Source organism: Fusarium verticillioides, chromosome 9 (genome assembly GCF_000149555.1).
Source record: "Fusarium verticillioides 7600 chromosome 9, whole genome shotgun sequence".
NCBI lineage: Eukaryota > Fungi > Ascomycota > Sordariomycetes > Hypocreales > Nectriaceae > Fusarium > Fusarium verticillioides.
Genome location: NC_031683.1, coordinates 30,069 through 49,411, shown reverse-complemented (window position 1 = coordinate 49,411; position 19,343 = coordinate 30,069). Strand labels below are relative to the sequence as shown.

General features: G+C 48.3%; 8 protein-coding genes across 9 annotated transcripts; 2 read left to right on the top strand and 6 right to left on the bottom strand.

Annotated features, from left to right (window-relative positions):
- Positions 1–93: 93 nt before the first annotated feature.
- FVEG_16938 (hypothetical protein) lies at positions 94–2,063 on the bottom strand (the record flags this gene model as incomplete). The annotated part of the gene is made up of 6 exons (XM_018906173.1): positions 94–365; positions 414–695; positions 792–920; positions 977–1,069; positions 1,122–1,314; positions 2,055–2,063. The coding sequence occupies 6 exons, from the start codon at positions 2,061–2,063 to the stop codon at positions 94–96; spliced, it is 978 nt and encodes a 325-aa protein (XP_018758360.1).
- A 1,095-nt stretch (positions 2,064–3,158) lies between these two features.
- Positions 3,159–5,996, top strand: FVEG_10974 (hypothetical protein; the record flags this gene model as incomplete). Its single annotated transcript, XM_018900135.1, has 5 exons — positions 3,159–4,339; positions 4,401–4,484; positions 4,541–5,379; positions 5,429–5,508; positions 5,562–5,996. The coding sequence occupies 5 exons, from the start codon at positions 3,159–3,161 to the stop codon at positions 5,994–5,996; spliced, it is 2,619 nt and encodes an 872-aa protein (XP_018758359.1).
- FVEG_16937 (hypothetical protein) lies at positions 5,968–6,907 on the bottom strand. Of its 2 annotated transcripts, none has more exons than XM_018906171.1 (2): positions 6,713–6,907; positions 5,968–6,665 (listed from the first exon to the last, which is right to left on the bottom strand). In XM_018906171.1, the coding sequence occupies exon 2, from the start codon at positions 6,471–6,473 to the stop codon at positions 6,069–6,071; it is 405 nt and encodes a 134-aa protein (XP_018758357.1). In that variant the 5' UTR covers positions 6,474–6,665; positions 6,713–6,907; the 3' UTR covers positions 5,968–6,068. The 2 variants fall into 2 exon arrangements, with proteins under 2 accessions (XP_018758357.1, XP_018758358.1); XM_018906172.1 differs by having other exon boundaries at positions 5,991–6,665; positions 6,837–6,898.
- A 383-nt stretch (positions 6,908–7,290) lies between these two features.
- On the bottom strand, positions 7,291–8,267 carry FVEG_16936 (hypothetical protein; the record flags this gene model as incomplete). The annotated part of the gene is made up of 4 exons (XM_018906170.1): positions 7,291–7,321; positions 7,485–7,865; positions 7,936–8,100; positions 8,155–8,267. The coding sequence occupies 4 exons, from the start codon at positions 8,265–8,267 to the stop codon at positions 7,291–7,293; spliced, it is 690 nt and encodes a 229-aa protein (XP_018758356.1).
- Positions 8,268–8,686: 419 nt separating this feature from the next.
- On the top strand, positions 8,687–10,450 carry FVEG_10973 (hypothetical protein; the record flags this gene model as incomplete). Its single annotated transcript, XM_018900134.1, has 3 exons — positions 8,687–8,746; positions 8,810–10,314; positions 10,378–10,450. 3 exons carry the CDS (start codon positions 8,687–8,689, stop codon positions 10,400–10,402), a joined length of 1,590 nt encoding a protein of 529 aa, XP_018758355.1. The 3' UTR covers positions 10,403–10,450.
- A 352-nt stretch (positions 10,451–10,802) lies between these two features.
- Positions 10,803–12,790, bottom strand: FVEG_10972 (hypothetical protein; the record flags this gene model as incomplete). Its single annotated transcript, XM_018900133.1, has 4 exons — positions 10,803–11,853; positions 11,908–11,947; positions 12,013–12,279; positions 12,331–12,790. 4 exons carry the CDS (start codon positions 12,788–12,790, stop codon positions 10,803–10,805), a joined length of 1,818 nt encoding a protein of 605 aa, XP_018758354.1.
- Positions 12,791–13,456: 666 nt separating this feature from the next.
- FVEG_10971 (aldehyde dehydrogenase (NAD+)) lies at positions 13,457–15,104 on the bottom strand (the record flags this gene model as incomplete). The annotated part of the gene is made up of 5 exons (XM_018900132.1): positions 13,457–13,752; positions 13,806–14,203; positions 14,254–14,469; positions 14,522–14,754; positions 14,805–15,104. 5 exons carry the CDS (start codon positions 15,102–15,104, stop codon positions 13,457–13,459), a joined length of 1,443 nt encoding a protein of 480 aa, XP_018758353.1.
- A 391-nt stretch (positions 15,105–15,495) lies between these two features.
- FVEG_10970 (hypothetical protein) lies at positions 15,496–18,259 on the bottom strand (the record flags this gene model as incomplete). Its single annotated transcript, XM_018900131.1, has 7 exons — positions 15,496–15,598; positions 15,650–15,912; positions 15,963–16,100; positions 16,149–16,217; positions 16,262–16,764; positions 16,830–17,325; positions 17,381–18,259. 7 exons carry the CDS (start codon positions 18,257–18,259, stop codon positions 15,496–15,498), a joined length of 2,451 nt encoding a protein of 816 aa, XP_018758352.1.
- Between the last annotated feature and the right edge of the window lie 1,084 nt (positions 18,260–19,343).

The following is a 19,343-nucleotide window of genomic DNA, read 5'->3' as shown; positions in this document are numbered from 1 at the left end:
AGCATTATCTATCCAGTTTCACAATTTAAACTAAATCTTTTGTAAAGTATCATGATATATATTACTACATCATTCTTTGAACTTTAAACGATGTCAAACCCTCATCATCCTCTTTCGATCGCCAGCGCGTCCTGATCCTGCATTATTCTCATCCTTGCCCTTTGGATCTTCTGTCTTCTTGAGCTTCGACCTTGTACTAGCGAACGTGAAGCGCTCATTCTTCTGTCCAAGAAGGGAAGCAAGAGCATATAGTGTGTAGGATTCGGGGTTGTACAAGGCCTCCTGCGTGGAAATGATGTCTTGATCTTCATCGCCAGGATCTTCACCTTCCTCTTTCCTAGGGCTCGCAATATACGGCAGGTCATCTAACGACTCGTTAGTTCATTTCATCATGTAATAATCTTTGAACTTACAGCTTTTTTCGTGCTCCTCGGTATTCGCGTTCCCGAGGACTACATGGAAGAGTTCGTGGAATAATGTCATAGACTGTGCTCTGTATTCCACAATACTTTTACCCGCTGTCCTAACATTTCCAAGGCCCAGATGGTCCATTTTAGCATTCCATGCCAAGTTATCGACGCATATGGTTACGGGTTTCCACTTTTCCTCGGGACCCTCGTGAGTAGCCCCAAAGTGCTGGATAACTCCGTCGACCTTCTTCGAACAATAGTCATCGGCCTCATCTATCAGGTATTCTTTAAGATCAGAGGACCAATATGGGAACTCCGAGGAAATTTGAGTTAGACAGATCATAAAGGGAAGTGTGATGTTCCTAGCACCTGGCTACGTACCTTTTGGCTCGTTTGATTCACCTGGAGGTGGAGTTGGTTCATCAACTACATCTCGTACCTTCTTGGCGTCATCACCTGTAAACTTGTCGCCTGTCTCCTTATCGTAGGCAACGTCATCCCAGTCCAAACCTAGATAAAGACCATGTTATTCAAACAATTACTCGTCAAGGACATAACAAACTTACGCTCCAACCACTTGCTCGAGCAGAATAACCAGGGTTTACCGGTTGGGAGTTGTGAATCGCCACCGATAAACTCTTTTACCAACCCCAACCTAGCTATTGGAGTGATTCAGTAACTGGTTGTGTGATTTGGGGATTGGGAACATACCGCGGACTGTTGCTCTACCCTCGGCACCGGCAGGAGGGGGGTCTAGCGCAAAAAAGGTGTATAGGTATTCGGGTCCATCAACGCTATCATCTTCTGCATACAAGAGCGCAGCGTCGACGAGCTTTCTGGCGTCTGCCCACCATCTGTTGAGTTTGCTCTTGTAAGAATTACATCCACCGACGTTAACACCGCCCTACTTAATGTTAAAGACAGAGTCAATTGAGCCGAGGGCATATTGAGCAAGAAGTATAAACAGTAAAGCTCTGTAGGAAAAGAAATTTGGGCGTGACCAAGTCATGACAAGAGATAGGGAGGACGATAGGATGAGGCCAAAGATTAGTCGATGGGGGCTATAAAGTAATACTGATTGACTCCAGCATTAACAATGATGAAAGGATATTATAGCAGATACGTCAGGAAGGCGATTGCACAGTTATATGTACTCGTTGAGTGAGATGGTAATCGAATGGTACTAGATCCCAGGAGATTGAAGTTCTGCTAAAATGATAACCATACTCTTACCAGCAGGGCTCATTGTAAATTGCGAGAATGTACGCGAAGGCATCCTCCGCATCTTGCGTGTTGGTCCCAGAGGTCTGAGTACCAGCGCGAACATGCCATGTCGAATGATCAGCGTTTTGTCTAAGCGCCTGCAGTAAGTGGAAACACCGAGCACATTAAGTTATGACAGGGGTTCTGGGGGCCAACAACGCCGATCCACATTGGCTAGAATCGGTCCAACAGGTTGATGCAATTATAGAAAGTACCAGCGCTGCTACTGTATGTTGGTCATCCACTCTGTTGGTCCTGAGAGAAAATTTCACTTGAAACAATCCGTTCTGCAGCTCAGCCTCGGGCGGTAACCCAAATGTCTAGAGTATATTGCATGAGTCGATTAAAAATAAGAAATCGCCCCCAATGTCATGGTCTTACCAGTCGCATGATGCAGCTGTTGGTTCCATCAGCAGACTACGTTCAGTAAGGCCAACATAGTATTATCATGCATGCATCAAAATATATTAATACCGCAATTGAGGCTTACCAACACAGCCATGCAGGTCCTCCTGAGGGCACGCTGAAGCTGTTGCTGCCTTCCCGTCTGCCTTGCCGCCGCGCTACATGTTGCGCGGTAACTGTCAAGTAGGATCTATTCCATGTCGCGGTCTGCTTCGTTTATACGCCAAGCGTTTCAAAGATGCTGTTGCTTCAGTTGCGTACATTGGAATGAAGATAATCGTATTCTAATTATACCATGGCATGGTGATAATTTTAGAATATCGGCGTTTTCCTCATCTGCCGCCATCTTGAAGAACCGGGTTGTTTGTGGTGTTGAGCTAACCTTTCTTGGCCGAGGGATTGGAGCCTTTTATACGCCTCCAAGGCCGGCCAAGGAGTCATCATTTAAGTTCTTATCATATCAGCTTTATGCTGTAGCCATTGGTCAGTCATCGTGGTATCGATGTCTAAGTTGTGGGCTAGAAGTGTTATTTGCAGTTGATGCTTGTGGCTGAGAGCTTATTCCAGCAGAGAGAACCTAGTTTTCCTCATCTGTAGATACTTGTCCAGTTGCCTATGTGCAAACTTTGAGATCACAATCTTATATGGCAGTATCGCATGACGATAGAAGTCTCCAGTTCACTTGCTTTCGGTTCAGTCTTCTTCTGATATCTCATAGGTCGATAACTCTTGTTTGATATATTCCTTTCTCAGAGCTTCTCCCTCAGTCTTACTTGTCTGCATCTGTTCAACCTTTTCAACTATGAGGATCCAAGCGGCGCGGTGGCTGTTGCCCCTTGCCCTCCAGTTGGCGTCAGTGTCAAGTCAACATGCCCGGATGGGTCTTGTTTGTGTACCGGTAACTGCCGTGTTCTGCTGCAAGGCGAAAACTGCTGTCCTCCTGGAGACGGATGGCTAGAGCATATCTGTGGCCCAAGTAAGCTTACATACCTCGTCCCTGACTTTGGCTTATAGTGTCCAGAAAGAGCGTGTTGTCGTGCGGGCTGCTGTCCAGAAGGCTGGACCTGCGGTGCCAATGGAATGTGTGGACCTCCGCTTCCATCTATTCCTGACCCAACCACCATCATCACTCTCCGTAAGCCTGAATTATCGTCTCCAACAGTTGATGACAATATCTCGGGCAAACCCTCCACGAACCCCCTACCCCTTCCCGTCACAACCACTTCAGAGCATTGGCTATCAGAACGCACAAAGGTGTCCTCCAGCTCATCACACGTGTTCATCACAGCAGGTCCCCCGGTCTTGACATTACCAGGTAACCGCGTCACTACTGCCCCCTCCTCCGGCGACGGTACTGGCCATGTTACAACGATTGCCAATAGCCAGCTGACGACTAGCAATTCGGAGAAGTCGTCTGATGCCAGCCGTGATAGCCCAGGTGGAGATGCCACCATACCAAACACGCACATTGTCTCCGTTTCATCCGAGCCCTCCCCTGCCACCACTTTACCTGGTGGCCTGGTGACTACCAATCCTTTCACCAATACTTTCTCGACAGGTACAGATCTCTCCGAGACAACCCACAAGTCCATCACTGACTCTCTTGGGGGTGATGATAGGAGTATCACTACAACAGTGACCCGCAGTACTAACGACCCTGGTCCCGCGGCTTCGACTTCAGATCTAACTCGGCCCGGAAATGAAACTCCTACACCTATCTTAGCTCCGACTGGCACTCTCTCCACAGCACTGACCAAAACAGTCACTCCCAGCACGGCACCTTTCGCAACCGGGACACTAGATTCCGTTCTTTCGTCTCAAGGTGTAACTGATAGTGAGGATCAAAGCCAAGACCCCAGTTCCATTACATCCGTTCCACCAACATTGATCGACCCCGTCCCAGACACTCAGCAGTCGAGTCATGCAGAGGCCACCAAGTCAAATGATCCCCTCCCTACTTCTCCCATCACTAAGGACCGACTTACTACAGTCCCTGAGTCAACCGCCGATCCCATAACCACATTACCCAATGGTCAGGTTACGACTCTACCCAGGCATAGTAACAGTGATGTCACGCAAGCTCCAGAGTCCACTGAGACGGCTGGAGCCGTTCCGGTTATTATCCCAATCACAACACCAGTACCCGATCCAGAGAGAAGCGATAATGGTATCAAGATTCCCTGCGACATGTGGTTCTTTGATCTATGCCTCGCTCCCATTAGGGGATGGAGCTTCGTGCTTCCTCCTGGCACTCATCCACCGTATGTATAAAGCAGTTGTAGCGTGGCCGATGCTACTGTGACCCGTCACTGACCTCTCTAGTGGCCCCCCTCCTATTATCAAGATCAACCCCACCGCACCTATCAAGGTAGATATCACGGGCTCTATCCCTTGGCCTGGATTCACGTATGTAGCAGCCAAGGCTTTATTGTTGGGGGCATAGACTAACATTCACATCTTAGTATTGACCCCGCCGGCAACCCAACATTTTCCAGCAAGCCGGATGACTGCAAGACTGAGTCAGCTGAGATGTGCATCACCACTACTTCTTACGGGGTTTCTGTTGATGGAACTATTACATCCACGACAGAAAAGAGTGCTATTTCCACTTGCGGCACCATTTACGGTTGTGACGTAGAAGGGGAGGATTTCTCAAGAACTATCTCTAAAACAACTACAGTTAGCATCGAGACCCCTACTATAACAGCCATCAGGCTCAAGTGGGAGGAATGGAACATCGATGAGTATACAGAGGCACAGCTCAACGACATAGTGGATGCAGCACAAGCTCGGCTGGATAAAAAGTTCGGCAGATTCACGTCTCCTACATCCCAAGTCACAACGACCGAAGCTACTACGGAGGCTTTCCCCACACTCACCCGAGCTCCTTCTATTGGTGTTCCGACATCGTCTGGCCTCTCTTGTGCTTCGACCGCCACTTACACAGGATGTGTGGGCTCTGGTAACCGAGAAGCATGTGTCGAGCAACCCAGTTGTGCATCTTGGGTCAACACAGCAGCTGTTACAATGACGACCCCGGAGATAACACCATTCTGCGATGCAGGCTACGAAACATACTCAGCGACTGCTCATGCAGCAATACCAACTCAAGGCAGCCACCTGAAGTTCTTTATCCCTATATCGGATGACAAAGGATCAGACTGGGACTTTGTGATTGACGATGATAATGTTAAAGAGGCCGTCAAGGGTTGGAAGGTTGGGAACGACGATGACGATAGTATTGAGAGTGGAGATGGCGGAAAGGGTCTTGAGATCAAGTGGAAAGTTCCCGATGATTCTAGTAAGATAACCATCAATACCACTCTTCTAGGCAATGCTAATACTTTTAGGTGGAACTTATGTTGAGCTTCTATTCGGAGCCTCAGATGTTGATGAGAAAAGGTTCACCTTTACCGCAAAGGGCGGTATTGTGAGTAGTCCAACTGTTAATATTATCAGCAAGTGGTCTAACAGGTATAACAGGTTGCTTGTATGCCCAAATGCAAAGACGATGCAACGACAACAACAGATGCCGACGGTATGGTGTGCACCTACTATCCCTGCCACTCTCCCAACTGTGAGCAAGGGCCCGCTCCTGAACCCCAAGCTGCCTGTGAGTTAGTTGAGGACGGACTTGCCATTCCCCTCTTCTACACAGTCACCATTGTGGCAAACGGCTACAGCTGGATAGATGACGATGGGAAGAAACTGAAGAGTGAAGAAAAGGGCTGTGGAGCGATGACAGACTGGCATTCTAGTGTGATTGAAGTTGAGACAGGGGATGGCTGGACTGCGCCGTATAGGTTTACTTTTACCTTGCCGATAACCATCAAAGCGGGCTGTGTAGAGAGGGCAATTGCAAGTGCCGGAGGGCCCTCGGGTATTCAGTGTGACAACAAGGAGGGTAACTTATGGTGATGTTTCCAGTTATAAATTGTACAGTGTTATGAGAGTTAAGATCATGTCATAGTACCGTCTGATTGTTTCTCATTACGCGATGTAGCACTTCGTCTCAAAGTTCAGGTGACATTCCTCCCAGCCCAAAGCGCCTAGATCCCTCAGCCCCTGCTGGAATAGATCAAGAATAAGAGGTTTTATGAATTCGCCATACTTCATGTGCGGATACCGCGCAGTGGTTTTGCATTTCTCCTCAGCTTCCTGACTCTTCCACTTATGAACCCAGACGCACGCTACCGCGTCCTGTCCCTCCCGTTTCACATCGCCTTCAATCCAGCCCAAGCACGGGCCTGCTTTGTACGGGTTCCTATGCTCGACCTTTTTGCCGTAGGCAACTGAATGTCCTAGATGTCGGACTTTCTCCCAAACAGCCTTGCGGGTTTCCGGCGAAATTGAAGCCGGGAAGTAGACTCTTATCAACTCGGTATGAGACGACATCGCAATTGTGGGGTGGTAGCTGGCGAAGCCGATGATCTCACTCACTACTGGAATATCCGAGTAAGAGCCAAGGCTGGAAAGCAACTCTGCGTGGCTATCTGACTGTGAGAACTCAAGCCATGATCTGGTGCGATACCAATCGACTAGAAGCACACAGTCTTGTGGAGATTCCTTGATTCTTCCGTAGCAAACCTAGAGAGTAAGTAGATATCAATCATAAGGAATTTACAGAGGCGAACCTGTGTCCACTCTTCCCTAGTTAGATGCAGAGCATGAAATAATGATTCATCTAGTAAGATGTCTTCTGGAAGCTTGAACCTGAACCAAGTAGTGATTGGCTTGTCGCTTGGTGGGTTATCTGACCTTATTGCAAAAGATGCAGTGAAAAGAGATGAATTACAGTTTGAAGGATGTTTAGGGCGAAGAAAACAGGTGTTGGTAAGCTGCAGAGAAGTGTTGGTTGCAGCAGGCATCTTTATATAGGGTTGAAACGCCCCGCCGGCAATGCAAGATTATTAACCCGATATAGCCCTGTTTGATCAGGCGTCACCGTCACATCTCCTCACCTGGACGTTATGAAATAGAGCCATACTCTAGTTCCAGTGTTGCACTGTGAGCAAACCAGCCCTCTCTGATTGGCCAGACTGACCCTACTGTATGATTTAGGTAGCTTGATAAGATCAACCCGACTTATCATGATTTTTACTTTGAATAAAATACCTCTTAAGTTGCAAGCTTTCCTTTTTCACTCTTTTTGTATTAATTCTTACTTCTTAACCCCCCTACACTTATTCTCTATTACTCCTTTGGCTCCTCTCTACCTTCGAGAGCTGACCTCATTATAAGTTCTACAGTGGCGGATCAGAGTCGCCGCGCCTGTAATGACGCCGGCCTCGACGCCGATCCCGTTTGCGCGACAAGATAGGTCCCTGTTGGCACTCGTCGAGTCTTTCGAGCCTCAGTCCGACTAATAGAAAGATACAGACAACAAGAAACTCCTCCACAACACACATGAAGACAAAGACAAGTACCGATCCTTTGATCAACACGAAATGCCCCGAATGGACAAACACCAACAAAATCTGGTACAACAGCCGAACAAATACGAGCGGGAGAGCGAGGCCGACGGCTGGTACGAGGATACGCTCTCTCGTAGGCGCCAGGCGTACGACCGATATTGATTTGGCCAGAATTCCTACCAGCAAACAAAACCCTGCTGCATAGCAGAGAACGCCAGCGTATGACCAAGCAGAGGGAGAGGTGCCGCTTGATGATTTGCTCTCGACACCAATGATTCCAAACACGGCTCCAAGCAGCATAATCAATTGCATCAACCGGAAGTACCTAATCGAGATAGCTGGGTCGGTCAACTGGGCATTGATGACGTCGGCTCTATATTTGACACAAGGCAAACGTTAGCGACGAGAGTAAATACAAACTGACATCCACGTAGAATACGTACAACCTCGACAACATCCCTAGAGTCGACAGCATCAAGGGGACCAGGCCGATATGGTTGAGGATCATCACAGCCTCCAGGAGACCTGTAGATTTGTTGTCGATGGAGATAAGCTGACAAGCAGCTCCAACTATGCGACAGACAGACAGGGTGACCGTATAGTACCATCTGTTCTAGAGTCAGCTCTTGCAACATGCCGTGCCGCATCAAGTTACCACAAACCCTGAACTTTTGCTGAAGCCATGGAGATTGCATATGTAGATAGCGAGACAAATTGCTGGGATGTAAGCGGCTAGCTGAACAATGGCAACGATTGACCACGAATCCAGAACCATGATGTAGTTCCTGTAAGTCTGTGTAGTAGCCTACCACGCACCATGAATAAGTATAAGACGGGTAAAGAAGTGTGTCTATGACTGTCGAGATATAGAAAAAGTTTTGTCCGCGATGGCAGCGAATCAAGTAATTTATATGTCTCTTGACCGCGACTGCTTTCTCTTGCCATCTCCTTACTTCGTCTAGGTGCAAAACAACAGGTACTAGACTAGGCCAATTTGAGTATGCAGTGAGAAGAAATAGCGTCCCCACTCTCTCGGACTTCGGCTTCTGGGTGGATCTATTGCGATTACGTGTAGTCGCTGCAAATGACAACGACCTTCTCGACAAATGCAATGCAGGGTCCGTCCTAGGCTCAGGCCATCGTCAAGCATCTCACAACTACACACAATTTATTAGGGCACTATCTTTGTTCACTATGACGTACTGCGGCCGGCCGTCTACTGCTTGCCACTCGTGCAAGAAAAAGCGAGGCAAGGTGAGTTAGACCTGAACTACTTGAAATCCTGAAAACGAAATCAAGTCTCATTCAACTTCACAGTGTGACAAGAAGCAGCCCGCGTGTGGCCAGTGCATCAGGAAGCACATCCCCTGTCCTGGGTACCGAGATCCAAAAGCTATTATCGTCAGGGATCAAACCAGCCAAGTTCTTGACAAGGCGCGTGCCAGATTGGGGAAGAGGACGACGCGTCGAGAGCTAAAACCCCCCAAAACACTGTTTGAGGTACCGATCTCGACTGGGTCTCGAAACATCGATGACTCATCTTCTATGTCCGCCACATCCCCGACTCATCGTTTCATAAAGGCTGAAGCTATTCGCCGCGGTGCCATATTGACTCTGGGTACTAGTTTAGCCTTGTCACCGCAAGATGCTGGGACTGCATTCTTCTTGTCTATGTACGCGCCAACCGCGTCCTTGGAGTTCTTATCAGTTATAGCCTTTGACTGCCCAACTGAGCTTCTCAAGTCACCGGCGATGCTTGCGCCTGCACTAGCCATGCTATCCTACGAACTCATGGAACCGTCGCTGATGACCCTCGCTCGCAAGAACTACCTTGCGGCCATTCAGAACATCAACGCAGCCTTGTCATTGCCGCAGCAAGCGGCCAATGACAGCACTCTTGCCTCGGTGCTCCTCTTGGCTCTTTTCGAGGCTATTGCCTTCCACCGCCGTGACTCGTTGAACAACTGGACATCCCATGTAGATGGCGCCGTCCAACTCGTCAAGCTCCGAGGACCCCGTCAGTTCGACTCGGCCCTGGGCCGTGCCCTATTTTCTGACGTCAGTAACCATACATACGCATCATGTGCGCAGCGCCGTGTTCCTGTGCCTGCAATTGTATCGGAAATGCGGACACGGTTGAGTAACTTTACCGGCGAAAACTCTCTAGTAGTCGACCTTGGCGCGGTTCTGGACTCCATGTCTCTTCTCCTCGTTAAGTTAACATCGACAAACACAGAGGACACGTTAGCACCCGAGGTTGTCGTGGCTCAGGGATGCCTGTTGTTGTCGCAGATAGACTGCCTGCTAGATCAAGCATCTACACTCTTTCCCTACGAGGTGATGCCGATAGCTGAAGCCCCAGACTGTGCATTTAATGGCATTACTCACAAGTATCCAACCCCTCAGTCAGCCCGGTATTGGAACATCCTGCGCGTGATGAAGTTATTCATCAGCAAATGGATACACCGTTCCGCCACCACTCTCACCGTCTGCAATGTGACGGTCGATGATAGCACAGACACCCTCCAACAGAATAGACTCAACCTTCTCGACTACACGAAATCAAACGCGGACAAGGTCGCTGTAGATATCCTCTGCAGCGTGCATTTCTTCCAGAGCCTAGCGTCTCGGTCCTATCTGAGCCAGACGCTAGTGCGGTGGCTTGTATGGCCCTTATCAGCAGTAGCAGCGTCACCTTTAGTCCAGGAGCCTGCACAGGTATATGCTCGGACTAAGCTTGCAACCTTTCATAAAAACAGCAGACTTCCAGAGGTGTTCGAGGCCGTTAAGATGCTGGATAAAGAAAGAGTCTTGGATGATTGGTAAGCAGGCAGTAACTTGGGATATTATTAACTGATAGAAATTGATCTCGCTAACATATATAGGCTACATTTATGCCACTTTTCATAATCATGTCCATAAATCTATAACAGAAGTAAATTATGGCTCCTTACCTAGATGTTAAAAAAGAGGAGTGCTCCGGGGAATAGTAATTGACATTACTTTAAACGCCCTGGTCATTGCACTCTCTATGCAATAATTAATGTTGGCCAGAACGGTAGCGGTTTTGATATCAGCAGAATAAGGGCGCTTTATCAATGCGATATGTCTTGATCTAGGTTCTCTCTGCCGGAATAAGCTCTCAGCCACAAGTCTCAACTGCAAATAACACTTCTAGCCCACAACTTAGACATCGATCTTGATCGCAGACGCAACAAAGCAATCTTTAGAGAGGCTGAGTAGGGTGCAAAAACAAGAAAGTAATATATTAACAGACCTGGAGCATTCAAATCATCGAGATCGCCGCTATTCAATCCTCTGTCGTGCTTGATTTTCTTGCTAGCCGGTCCGCGATATCGCGAATGATATGCTTCTGATACTTTCCACTTCCCGTCTTGGGCAACTCAGCATCCACGCCATCGTGACCAAGCCAGAAGATAAAAGCCGGAACTTTGACTGGGCTCAGATCCTGCAAAACCCAATCCCTAATATCTCCATCTGATGGTCTCTTCTCTGGTGAGCACGCTTGTAAGAAGGCTGCGACTACTTCGCCGTGGATCCTATCCTTGACTGCCACCACGCAAGCTTCTCTGATTTCTGGATGACGGAGAAGCTGGTTCTCAATTTCGCTGGGCGACAGATTCTCACCGCCGCGGATAATCAGGTCTTTGATACGGCCAGTGATGAAACCGTAACCTCGTTCGTCCAAGTATCCCTCGTCACCAGTATGCATCCACAACACGCCATTCTCATCCCGTCTCATTACTTCCAGTGTCTTGATCTCGTCTTTGTAGTATCCCTTTTGCAAGGCAAACCCGCTCGTACAGATCTCCCCGCGTTCCCCGATAGGAAGCACGTTTCCATTGGTGTCGACTATCTTGGCTGCGGTATGGGGAAGAACACGACCAAGACTAGTCAGCATTCTGTCATCTGGGTCGTCTAGGGAAGTGATGAAGGTCACGGGACTCGTCTCCGTCATTCCATACGCAATAAGCATTCCCTGGACATTCATCTTGGCTCTCAATTCATCCATCAGGCTAGGCGACACAGGCGAGCCAGCAACGAGACCAGTACGCACGGTCGTGATTCTCCGAGGCTGTGATTCCATCTGTTCTAGCTCTGACATGAACATTGTGGGGACACCGAGTAGTGCAGTAGCCTTCTCTGCCTCAACTGCATCGAGAGTTTGCCTCGCGTTGAATCTGTCTGAGGGAAACACGATAGTACTGCCATGGGTGAAGGATGCGAGAAATCCCATGACCAGGCCGAAGCAGTGGAATAGGGGCGGTGGACAGCATATGACATCTTCTTGGGTAAGTCTCATGGCATGTCCCACGTATTTTCCATCATTGATCAAGTTGCTAGAAGGGATTGTCAGGAGATTGAGGGTGGCTTGACTGGCATGAGTGTCTTACTTGTGTGTGAGCACAGAGACTTTCGGAAGGCCAGTAGTACCTGAAAGCCTGTCAGAGGCTGCAAAGCGAATCGAAGAGCGATGTATTTAAAAGGCATTTTCTCACCAGAAGTAAATTGCATGTTCAATACATCCGAGGGTTGAACAATAGTCTCAGCGCGTTCAAGTTGCTCGTCTGTTATAGATCCGTTAATTCCGTCATTCAGGAAGTCCTCGTATCTATGACAATTAAAGAGCTCCCGCGAAGCAGATCTGTCGAACATAATAAGCTGCTCCAGAGAGGCGCCGACTTCTGCTGTCGTGGCAACCTGATATACATGATCATCCGTGTTGATAGATCCAATGGAAGATGCAATAAACAGCGCTTTGCAGTCTGCGGAACAATATCAGAGCTCTGTATGTTCGATGAGTTTGGTTGACTGACCGCTTCGAGCCACAGCTGAGCATAGCTCATGAGGTGAGTTTGTCGTGTTAAACACCACGAAAGGACACCCAATTCTAGCAGATGCCAGAAACAACTCAATATACTCAAAGCGATTGCCAGCAAATATCCCAACAGCATCGCCACACCTCAAGCCTGCGTGAAGGAGGGCTTTTGCGGCAACAGAGCTGCGATACTCGAGGTCCTCATATGTGAGTCTGGTGTTTTGCCACGGTACAGTAAGTGCAGTCCTTTTACCACGTCTCTTAGCTTGCTCTTTGACCAGACTTCCAAGGGTTCTGTTCCAGAGTGGAGGAGCAGTGGGACCTTGAACGATAGAGAGCCTCGGAGCTTGAGTGATGAAAGGTACGGATTCATGTGGGTTAGACCATATCGACTGCGCGGACGTTGAGTAGGATATAGCCGAAGTAAGACGTGGGATAAATAGACGGGATATGCCCATGAAGGTAATCACCCCAAGACAAGAAGAGAAGGGCCTGTGTCTCATGATTGGGAAGATAACAGAGACCATCTTTCATTACTGGCGGTGACTTTTTATCAAGACTGCTGGACGAAAACAAAATAAGGAAGTTTTGCTGCATGATGACACTAAGACACCGTACACACTCGCGTCTTGAACGCTTTATCAGCCGTTGTCCGGAACAGAGTTACGGCACATGACGAACTTAGGATAGCGGACCCGAGCATCGGACCGAGCGGGGACTCATTAGCCGGGTCCTTCCAGTGCCCCTGCCCAGAGGGTTTAGGCTGCTAAGCAGTGCAAGAGCCCGTGTAGAGTCTTTGTTTGAAGCGTTTCTTGATCTGCCACCTCCTTTCGAAGTCAGACTTGCAGCATTACAACGACGCTTTATCATTTTATTTCAGAACAGCCTTTGACTCTGAGTCTGACGAGTTCAGTATACTTCGTGAGCATAGATTAGGGATCATGGTGTTTAAGGAGATCTCAATTGCCGGAGATTGTCCTTGGACCATTTCTTACGTATACTCAGAGATTAATTGATGCGATCCCGTTCCACTGAGTCAAACAAAGATAATCCGGAAGAATCGACCAGAGAATGAGATCAAATAAGCTCAACATGGGGCAAAATGCTGCATACAAGCCTAATCACTACGACACGACATTCTTGTTCAGGAACAAGGTCTGAACGTTACAAAAGCCCTTGAGGCCATTGGCTCCCCACTCAGTTCCAATACCACTCTCTTTGTGACCCCCAAAAGCCGCCATTGGAGTCAAGTCAAAATGCGTATTGACCCAGACATTGCCGGCCTGAATCTCTCGCGCAATGCGGTGAGCGCGACGAATGTCATTGCACCAGATCGAGGCTCCAAGTCCCATAGTCGTATCGTTTGCACGCTCAATTACCTCTTCCTCACTACTCCACGTGAGAAGTGGCACGATCGGTCCTGAAATTAATTGTTAGTCTAAGTTGAGGTTATGTCGAGTGCTTTAATCTTACCAAATGGCTCTTCTACGACAATGCGGGATGTCTCCGGGGGCACATCGATGATAGTAGGGTTAACGAAATACCCCTCAGAGGACTCAATCTTGCCGCCCACAGCGACATTCCAACCCTCCTTCTCAATATCTTCAAAGAAGCCTTTCACGCGCTTGAACTGAGGAGCATTCTGCAGCGGGCCATGTGTTACACCTTCTTTGGACCCATCGCCCAAAGTGTAGCTCTTGACATGTTTGACAAGTGCTTCTTTGAACTGGAGATAAATGCTCTGGTGCACAAAGATTCGCTTGAGATTGAGGCAGATCTGACCTGAGTTGAGGAATGCGAAGAAGGCTACTTTCTCAGCAACTTTGTCAATATCGACGTCTGGAAATATGATAGCTGGATCATTGCCACCGCTGACCGTGTTAGCAATTACAAAGAACATGGAAAAGTATAGAAGGCTTACAGTTCCAAGGTCACGCGCTTCAGTGTGGAGCTGGCGCTTCGAAGAACAGCCTTGCCCGTCGCCGTCGAGCCCGTGAAGCTGATCTTATCAACGCCAGGATGGCTAGTCATCCAAGGCCCAAGTTTATCATCACCACTCAGCGATTGAACCACGCCAGGTGGGAAAAATTGCTGCGCGAGCTCTACCAGCTTAAGACCGCCATAGGGCGTGAAAGGGCTGTAGGCTCATCAGTAATCTCAACCAGGAATCCTCCGGCAACGGCACTTACGATGGCTTTACAATAATGACGTTTCCAGTCAATAGTGCCGGGGCAATCTTGCCCGTGGCAAGCAAGAGAGGAAAGTTCCAGGGAACAAGAGCTGCAACGACTCCGATAGGCGTGTAACGGCTAATGATAGTGCGTTGCTCAGTGTCCTCGAGAACATCCTCAGGAAGGGGAATCAGAGCCATGCCACGCATCCATTCGATAGCAGCGTCAGTTTCATACGCAGCTTGAGGGACCTAACGGCATTAGTTTCATAACCATCATGCTTAGCGCTCGCTGTGCCTACCGGCTTCCCCTGTTCAGCTGTGAGGAGAGCTTGAAACTCATCACGATGAGTATCAACAGCATCAGCAAAAGCAAGAACAGTTTCTCGACGCTCCTCGTAAGGAGTCTTGCTCCATGCCTTGAAGGCCTTTTTTGCTGCTGCGACTGCGCGATCAAGGTCCTGTTGAGTTGCTACAGGGACTTTGTCCATCTCCTGTAGGTTTGCAGGGTTCAATCCATGCCGAGTTTCTTTGGTGGGGGCGCTTTGCCCATCAATGATTTGGACAAAGCCACCTTTGAAGTTGATGCTAGGCTTGGTCATTTTGGCGATTCTTGGAGTTTTTTGGTTGGCTAGGAGCGATGAAGCAATAATCGATATAGCAATTAACTGTGATTTTGCTGAAGCAACGCCCATTTGATACTGTCACTTATGCAACGACTCTTACGACCGGACCGTGGAGACTTTGCAGATATGGACTAGCTCCTTTTCAGTCCGACGCTACGGTCCGTTAATGTGGAGGTGCCGAAGTCCTTAACCGACGGCTAAGACATGCTGGGCAAATGTCAAACTCATGGTTGAAGAACGTGTCTTAGTCGATTTCCACAAGGTCTCTATGCGCACAAGTATCACGAGAAAGTTCGGCTTATTATAAGGTGTTTTTCTGCAATCAAAGTGATGGGCTCACAGCTCTATACTATTATTGTATAACTATCTATTCCTCCATTTTGAAAACCGTAGCTAGCCTATTCCGTAACCAAAACCCGTTCAGCGTCAAAAAGATTGACGAGAACGACATACACGCAGCGGCGAGTGGTCTACACAAGCTCGGTCAGCACTATCTATTAGAGTTTGAATCTTTCACTCACGGTGTTAAGACAATGCCAAACGGAGAGAAGAGGCCAGAAGCCATGCTCAGCGCGAGAGCGTTATAGCCAACGATCCATACCAAATTATATCGGATTTGCTTCATGGTTAGTCCTGCGATTTTGAGCAATAACGGTATAGATTCCAGCCTTGAATTGAGGATGAAAACCGTTGCACCAACTGTGGGGGTAGCGACGTCGTGATAAAGAGCTATACCAACGTCGGCTGCTGCTAAGCTCAAGCCATCGTTCAATCCATCACCAACCTAAGGATATTGTCAGTGTGACTATCTATAGGCACGAGGGTCTTATCTACCATTGCAACAGCTTTTCGATCCTTTTGTAGCCTCTTGACGAAATCCAGTTTGTCTTGGGGTGTTGCTTCAGACGCGAGCACCGGTATCTTCAACTGCTGGGAAATGCGATTTGCGGACTGAGGCATGTCGCCAGTCAACTACGGACGTCAGTAAAGTGTCTCCTTGCATATATGTCAGATAGCTACCAGATGCGTTGCATAGCCCTGTTCGTGGAGCCGTTGGATGGTCTTCTCTGCATCGTCTCTCACAGCATCCTACAAATGTTAGTAGGCGAAGTGCATGCCTCGGGTTACATTACCGTCACATAGAATGTTCCAGCAAACTTCCTATCAACAGCTACGTATACTGCTATCACGCTGTCTTGTCCTTCAGATACCACTGGGAGATCAGACACGCCACAGGACAACAAGTACCGCATGCTTCCAATATCAACACGTCGCCAGGGCTCTTGGCCTATAGAGACTTCTCCCGAAACACCTTTACCTGACTCACTTGCAATGTTTCGCGACTCGACAAGCGCTTTAGTTTCTGACCAAGGCCTATCGAGATGACTCACTCCAGCAGTAAATATGGCTCTACCGAGCGGGTGACTCGTGACACTGCCCTCCTCAACAGCACAGATATAAGTCCAAAACTCTGTGATTGGCTTCTTCCATGCTTCTGTGGTTTCGACGTCCGTGATATCTAGCACAGCTCGTGTCAGAGTCCCAGTCTTATCGAACACGATGGACTGCGTGCTGCTGAGTTTCTGGATGGTGTTGTAACCGCTTGTGATGAGAAGACCGTTTTGGCTTGCTATGCCTGTGAGGAGAAATTTGTTAGAATCTCAGCCAAAAAATCCGGCATTCCTATCGTAGGTAACTCACCTACTGCTGCAACTACTGCTGAGGGAATGGCCAATCCCAAGGCGCAAGGGCATGCGCATGTAAGTATTGTCATCGCCCTAGCCATCGCAACTCGAATCGCCTCATAACTCAGCGATTCAGCACATGTGCAGATCTCCTTGAGGGGAACAACGACTGCCAATGACATGACAAACCCTACCAAGTATTTCATTACCATATCAACTGTGCGATTGTCTTCGTCCTTTGAGCCTGCTGCCTCAACAGTACCATGGACAAGCTGGGAGTAAAATGAATTTCCCTGTTCTTTGTCGACAACAGCAACCAGCTTCTTACCCAAGTTTCGTGTTCCTCCCAGGAGAAAGTCCCCCACAGATTTCCGGACCGGCAGTGCTTCTCCTGTGATAAGGGCTTGGTTGATGGAAGATGTTCCCTCTGCTACGTAGCAGTCGCATGGGATGATAGAATAAGGTGGGATGATAATCTGATCGTCGGCTGCGAGATAACTCTGAGGGACAAGCTGTAGCCGATCAGCAAGTGTAACTTCCAACTCTTGGTAAATGGGGGATTCATACCTTTCCAGTAGAGTGAAGCCTTATATAATTGTTTTGTGTAAGCGGCTTATAAACTCTCAGTAGATCCTCGGAAGTCGTCCGCCTTGACATAAGTTCGATATATCTGCCAGCAACCACCACAAGAGCCAAGCCAATGACGGTCGTGTAATATGAGTTTGCACCGGTAGTTCCATATTCCAACAAATCAATGAACGAGATAAAGGTGCCAAGGGAAATCGAGGACGAGACCAGAGTATTCATGTTGGGTTGCCCGCGACAAATCACTTTCCAGCCATCCTTGTGAATCCACGATATATACTGCCATTGTGCAAACAGCATAAGTGCTGCACACAGCAGGTGAGCTGTGAAAAGAATAATCGATGGTATGCGGCCTTGTCCAATCGAGATAAGGAAGGCAATCGTCTGATTGACTGTTGCGCACCCAGCCAGACTGGATAGACTTGATTTGAGCCTGGCAATCTCTTCTTTGGACTTGAGAACGCGGATTACCTCCTGGGGCGATCGCGGTCCAAGCTCAACGCCATATCCCAGATCAGTAACGAGTCTCGTAATTGACTGAGTGTCAAAACTCGCGGTCTTCCCAATCAAAATGACCTGTTGCAGCGCCAACGAGACACGTACTTGGTCCACATCGGGATGGCTTCTCAATGCTGACTCGACAGCACTTGAGCAAGCTGAGCAGGTAAGTCCTGACAGCGACAAAACAAGAGAAGCATTACGTTTGTCGCCTTTGATGTCTTCACCATTGGTGGATTTGCTGGTAGGGTAGGGTAATTCGGGCTCGTCTTCGTTATATCGTATGGCATCGTCGACGTCAAGAAATTGATAGACTTTGACCAGTTGGCTAATGCAGAAGGCAGCAATATAACAACAAGCCATTGTGTGTTGTAATCTAGGTAGAATGACTTAACCTATAGCATGGGTAGATTGGTGGAGTGAGTGTCGGGCGGTAGTGGTTAGGTATTAGCTATTATGGCACGGGTATCAGTCTGAGACTACGGAGTGCGGACCACGGACCGCAAGCGGGGCAGGCGGGGAAACAACAAGGACTATCAGATGTTAAACATATAACAAACTTCTTAACAGCTTAAGAACTAAATCGTCCTTATAGAAGAAATGGCCTGGAATGTTTAAATAATTGACAGGTAAAGAATCAAGTGTCTTATACAGCTAAAGATATCTAGTTATAAATATATTTTATCTTAACTAGAAAGGTCAAGAAATAATGTTAAGCACAGGTAATTAAAGGAAGTCTTCAAGATAACTAGTAAGTAATTTATATAAAAGAGGAGTGACTTATAGTTATAATTATCACTAGCATAGATATAGTATTTATCTGCTCTGGCAATCTGATAAATATCTTCTGTTGTTGTTCAGAGAGAATGGCTTACCCTGGACCTGGACATTACGGAAACGCGGACATGTGCTGATTTCAGCCATGCGGGGTCGTTGCGACATCAGCGTTACATAATACCAAGGATAATAAACTTCCAGCCATTGAGTCCGTTCCCTGTTATACCTTAGCGACCCCGTGATTCCGGGGTAGGTCTCCACTGGAAGCGATCAGCAAGGCAAACAAAGCAGAGAGTGCCAGCATGATGAACCTAATGCGTTAGCGAGCTCCCTTACCCCGCTCGGTAAGGTAATGGGTGATTCCCCAGGCCAAGTTCCGTGTCACGGGCAGCCCGGCAGATAGCGCAAGGAGAGGTACGTAGGTTAGGAGGGCGAATGTATGTTGGATACACTTCGTTATCTTCCTTCTCATCCCGCAATTCGGACCGCATGCTGCCTACTCCAGAGCAATGTCAGCAGCACCATCGTCCAGCGTCGAGCCACAGGCTCACTCACAAGCTCATGCCCCTGCGACCAGTAGCGGTATACGCCGTATTCGGCAAGCTTGTACCAGCTGTCGGTATGGGTCCAGTGTTCTCCAGTTTCTGATGGATCTCTCGGTCCGTCATGT

Coding starts and splice junctions, on each gene's coding strand:
- FVEG_16937 (XM_018906171.1), bottom strand. CDS start 6,473: ATGTCGTCTCATACCGAGTTGATAAGAGTCTACTTCCCGGCTTCAATT.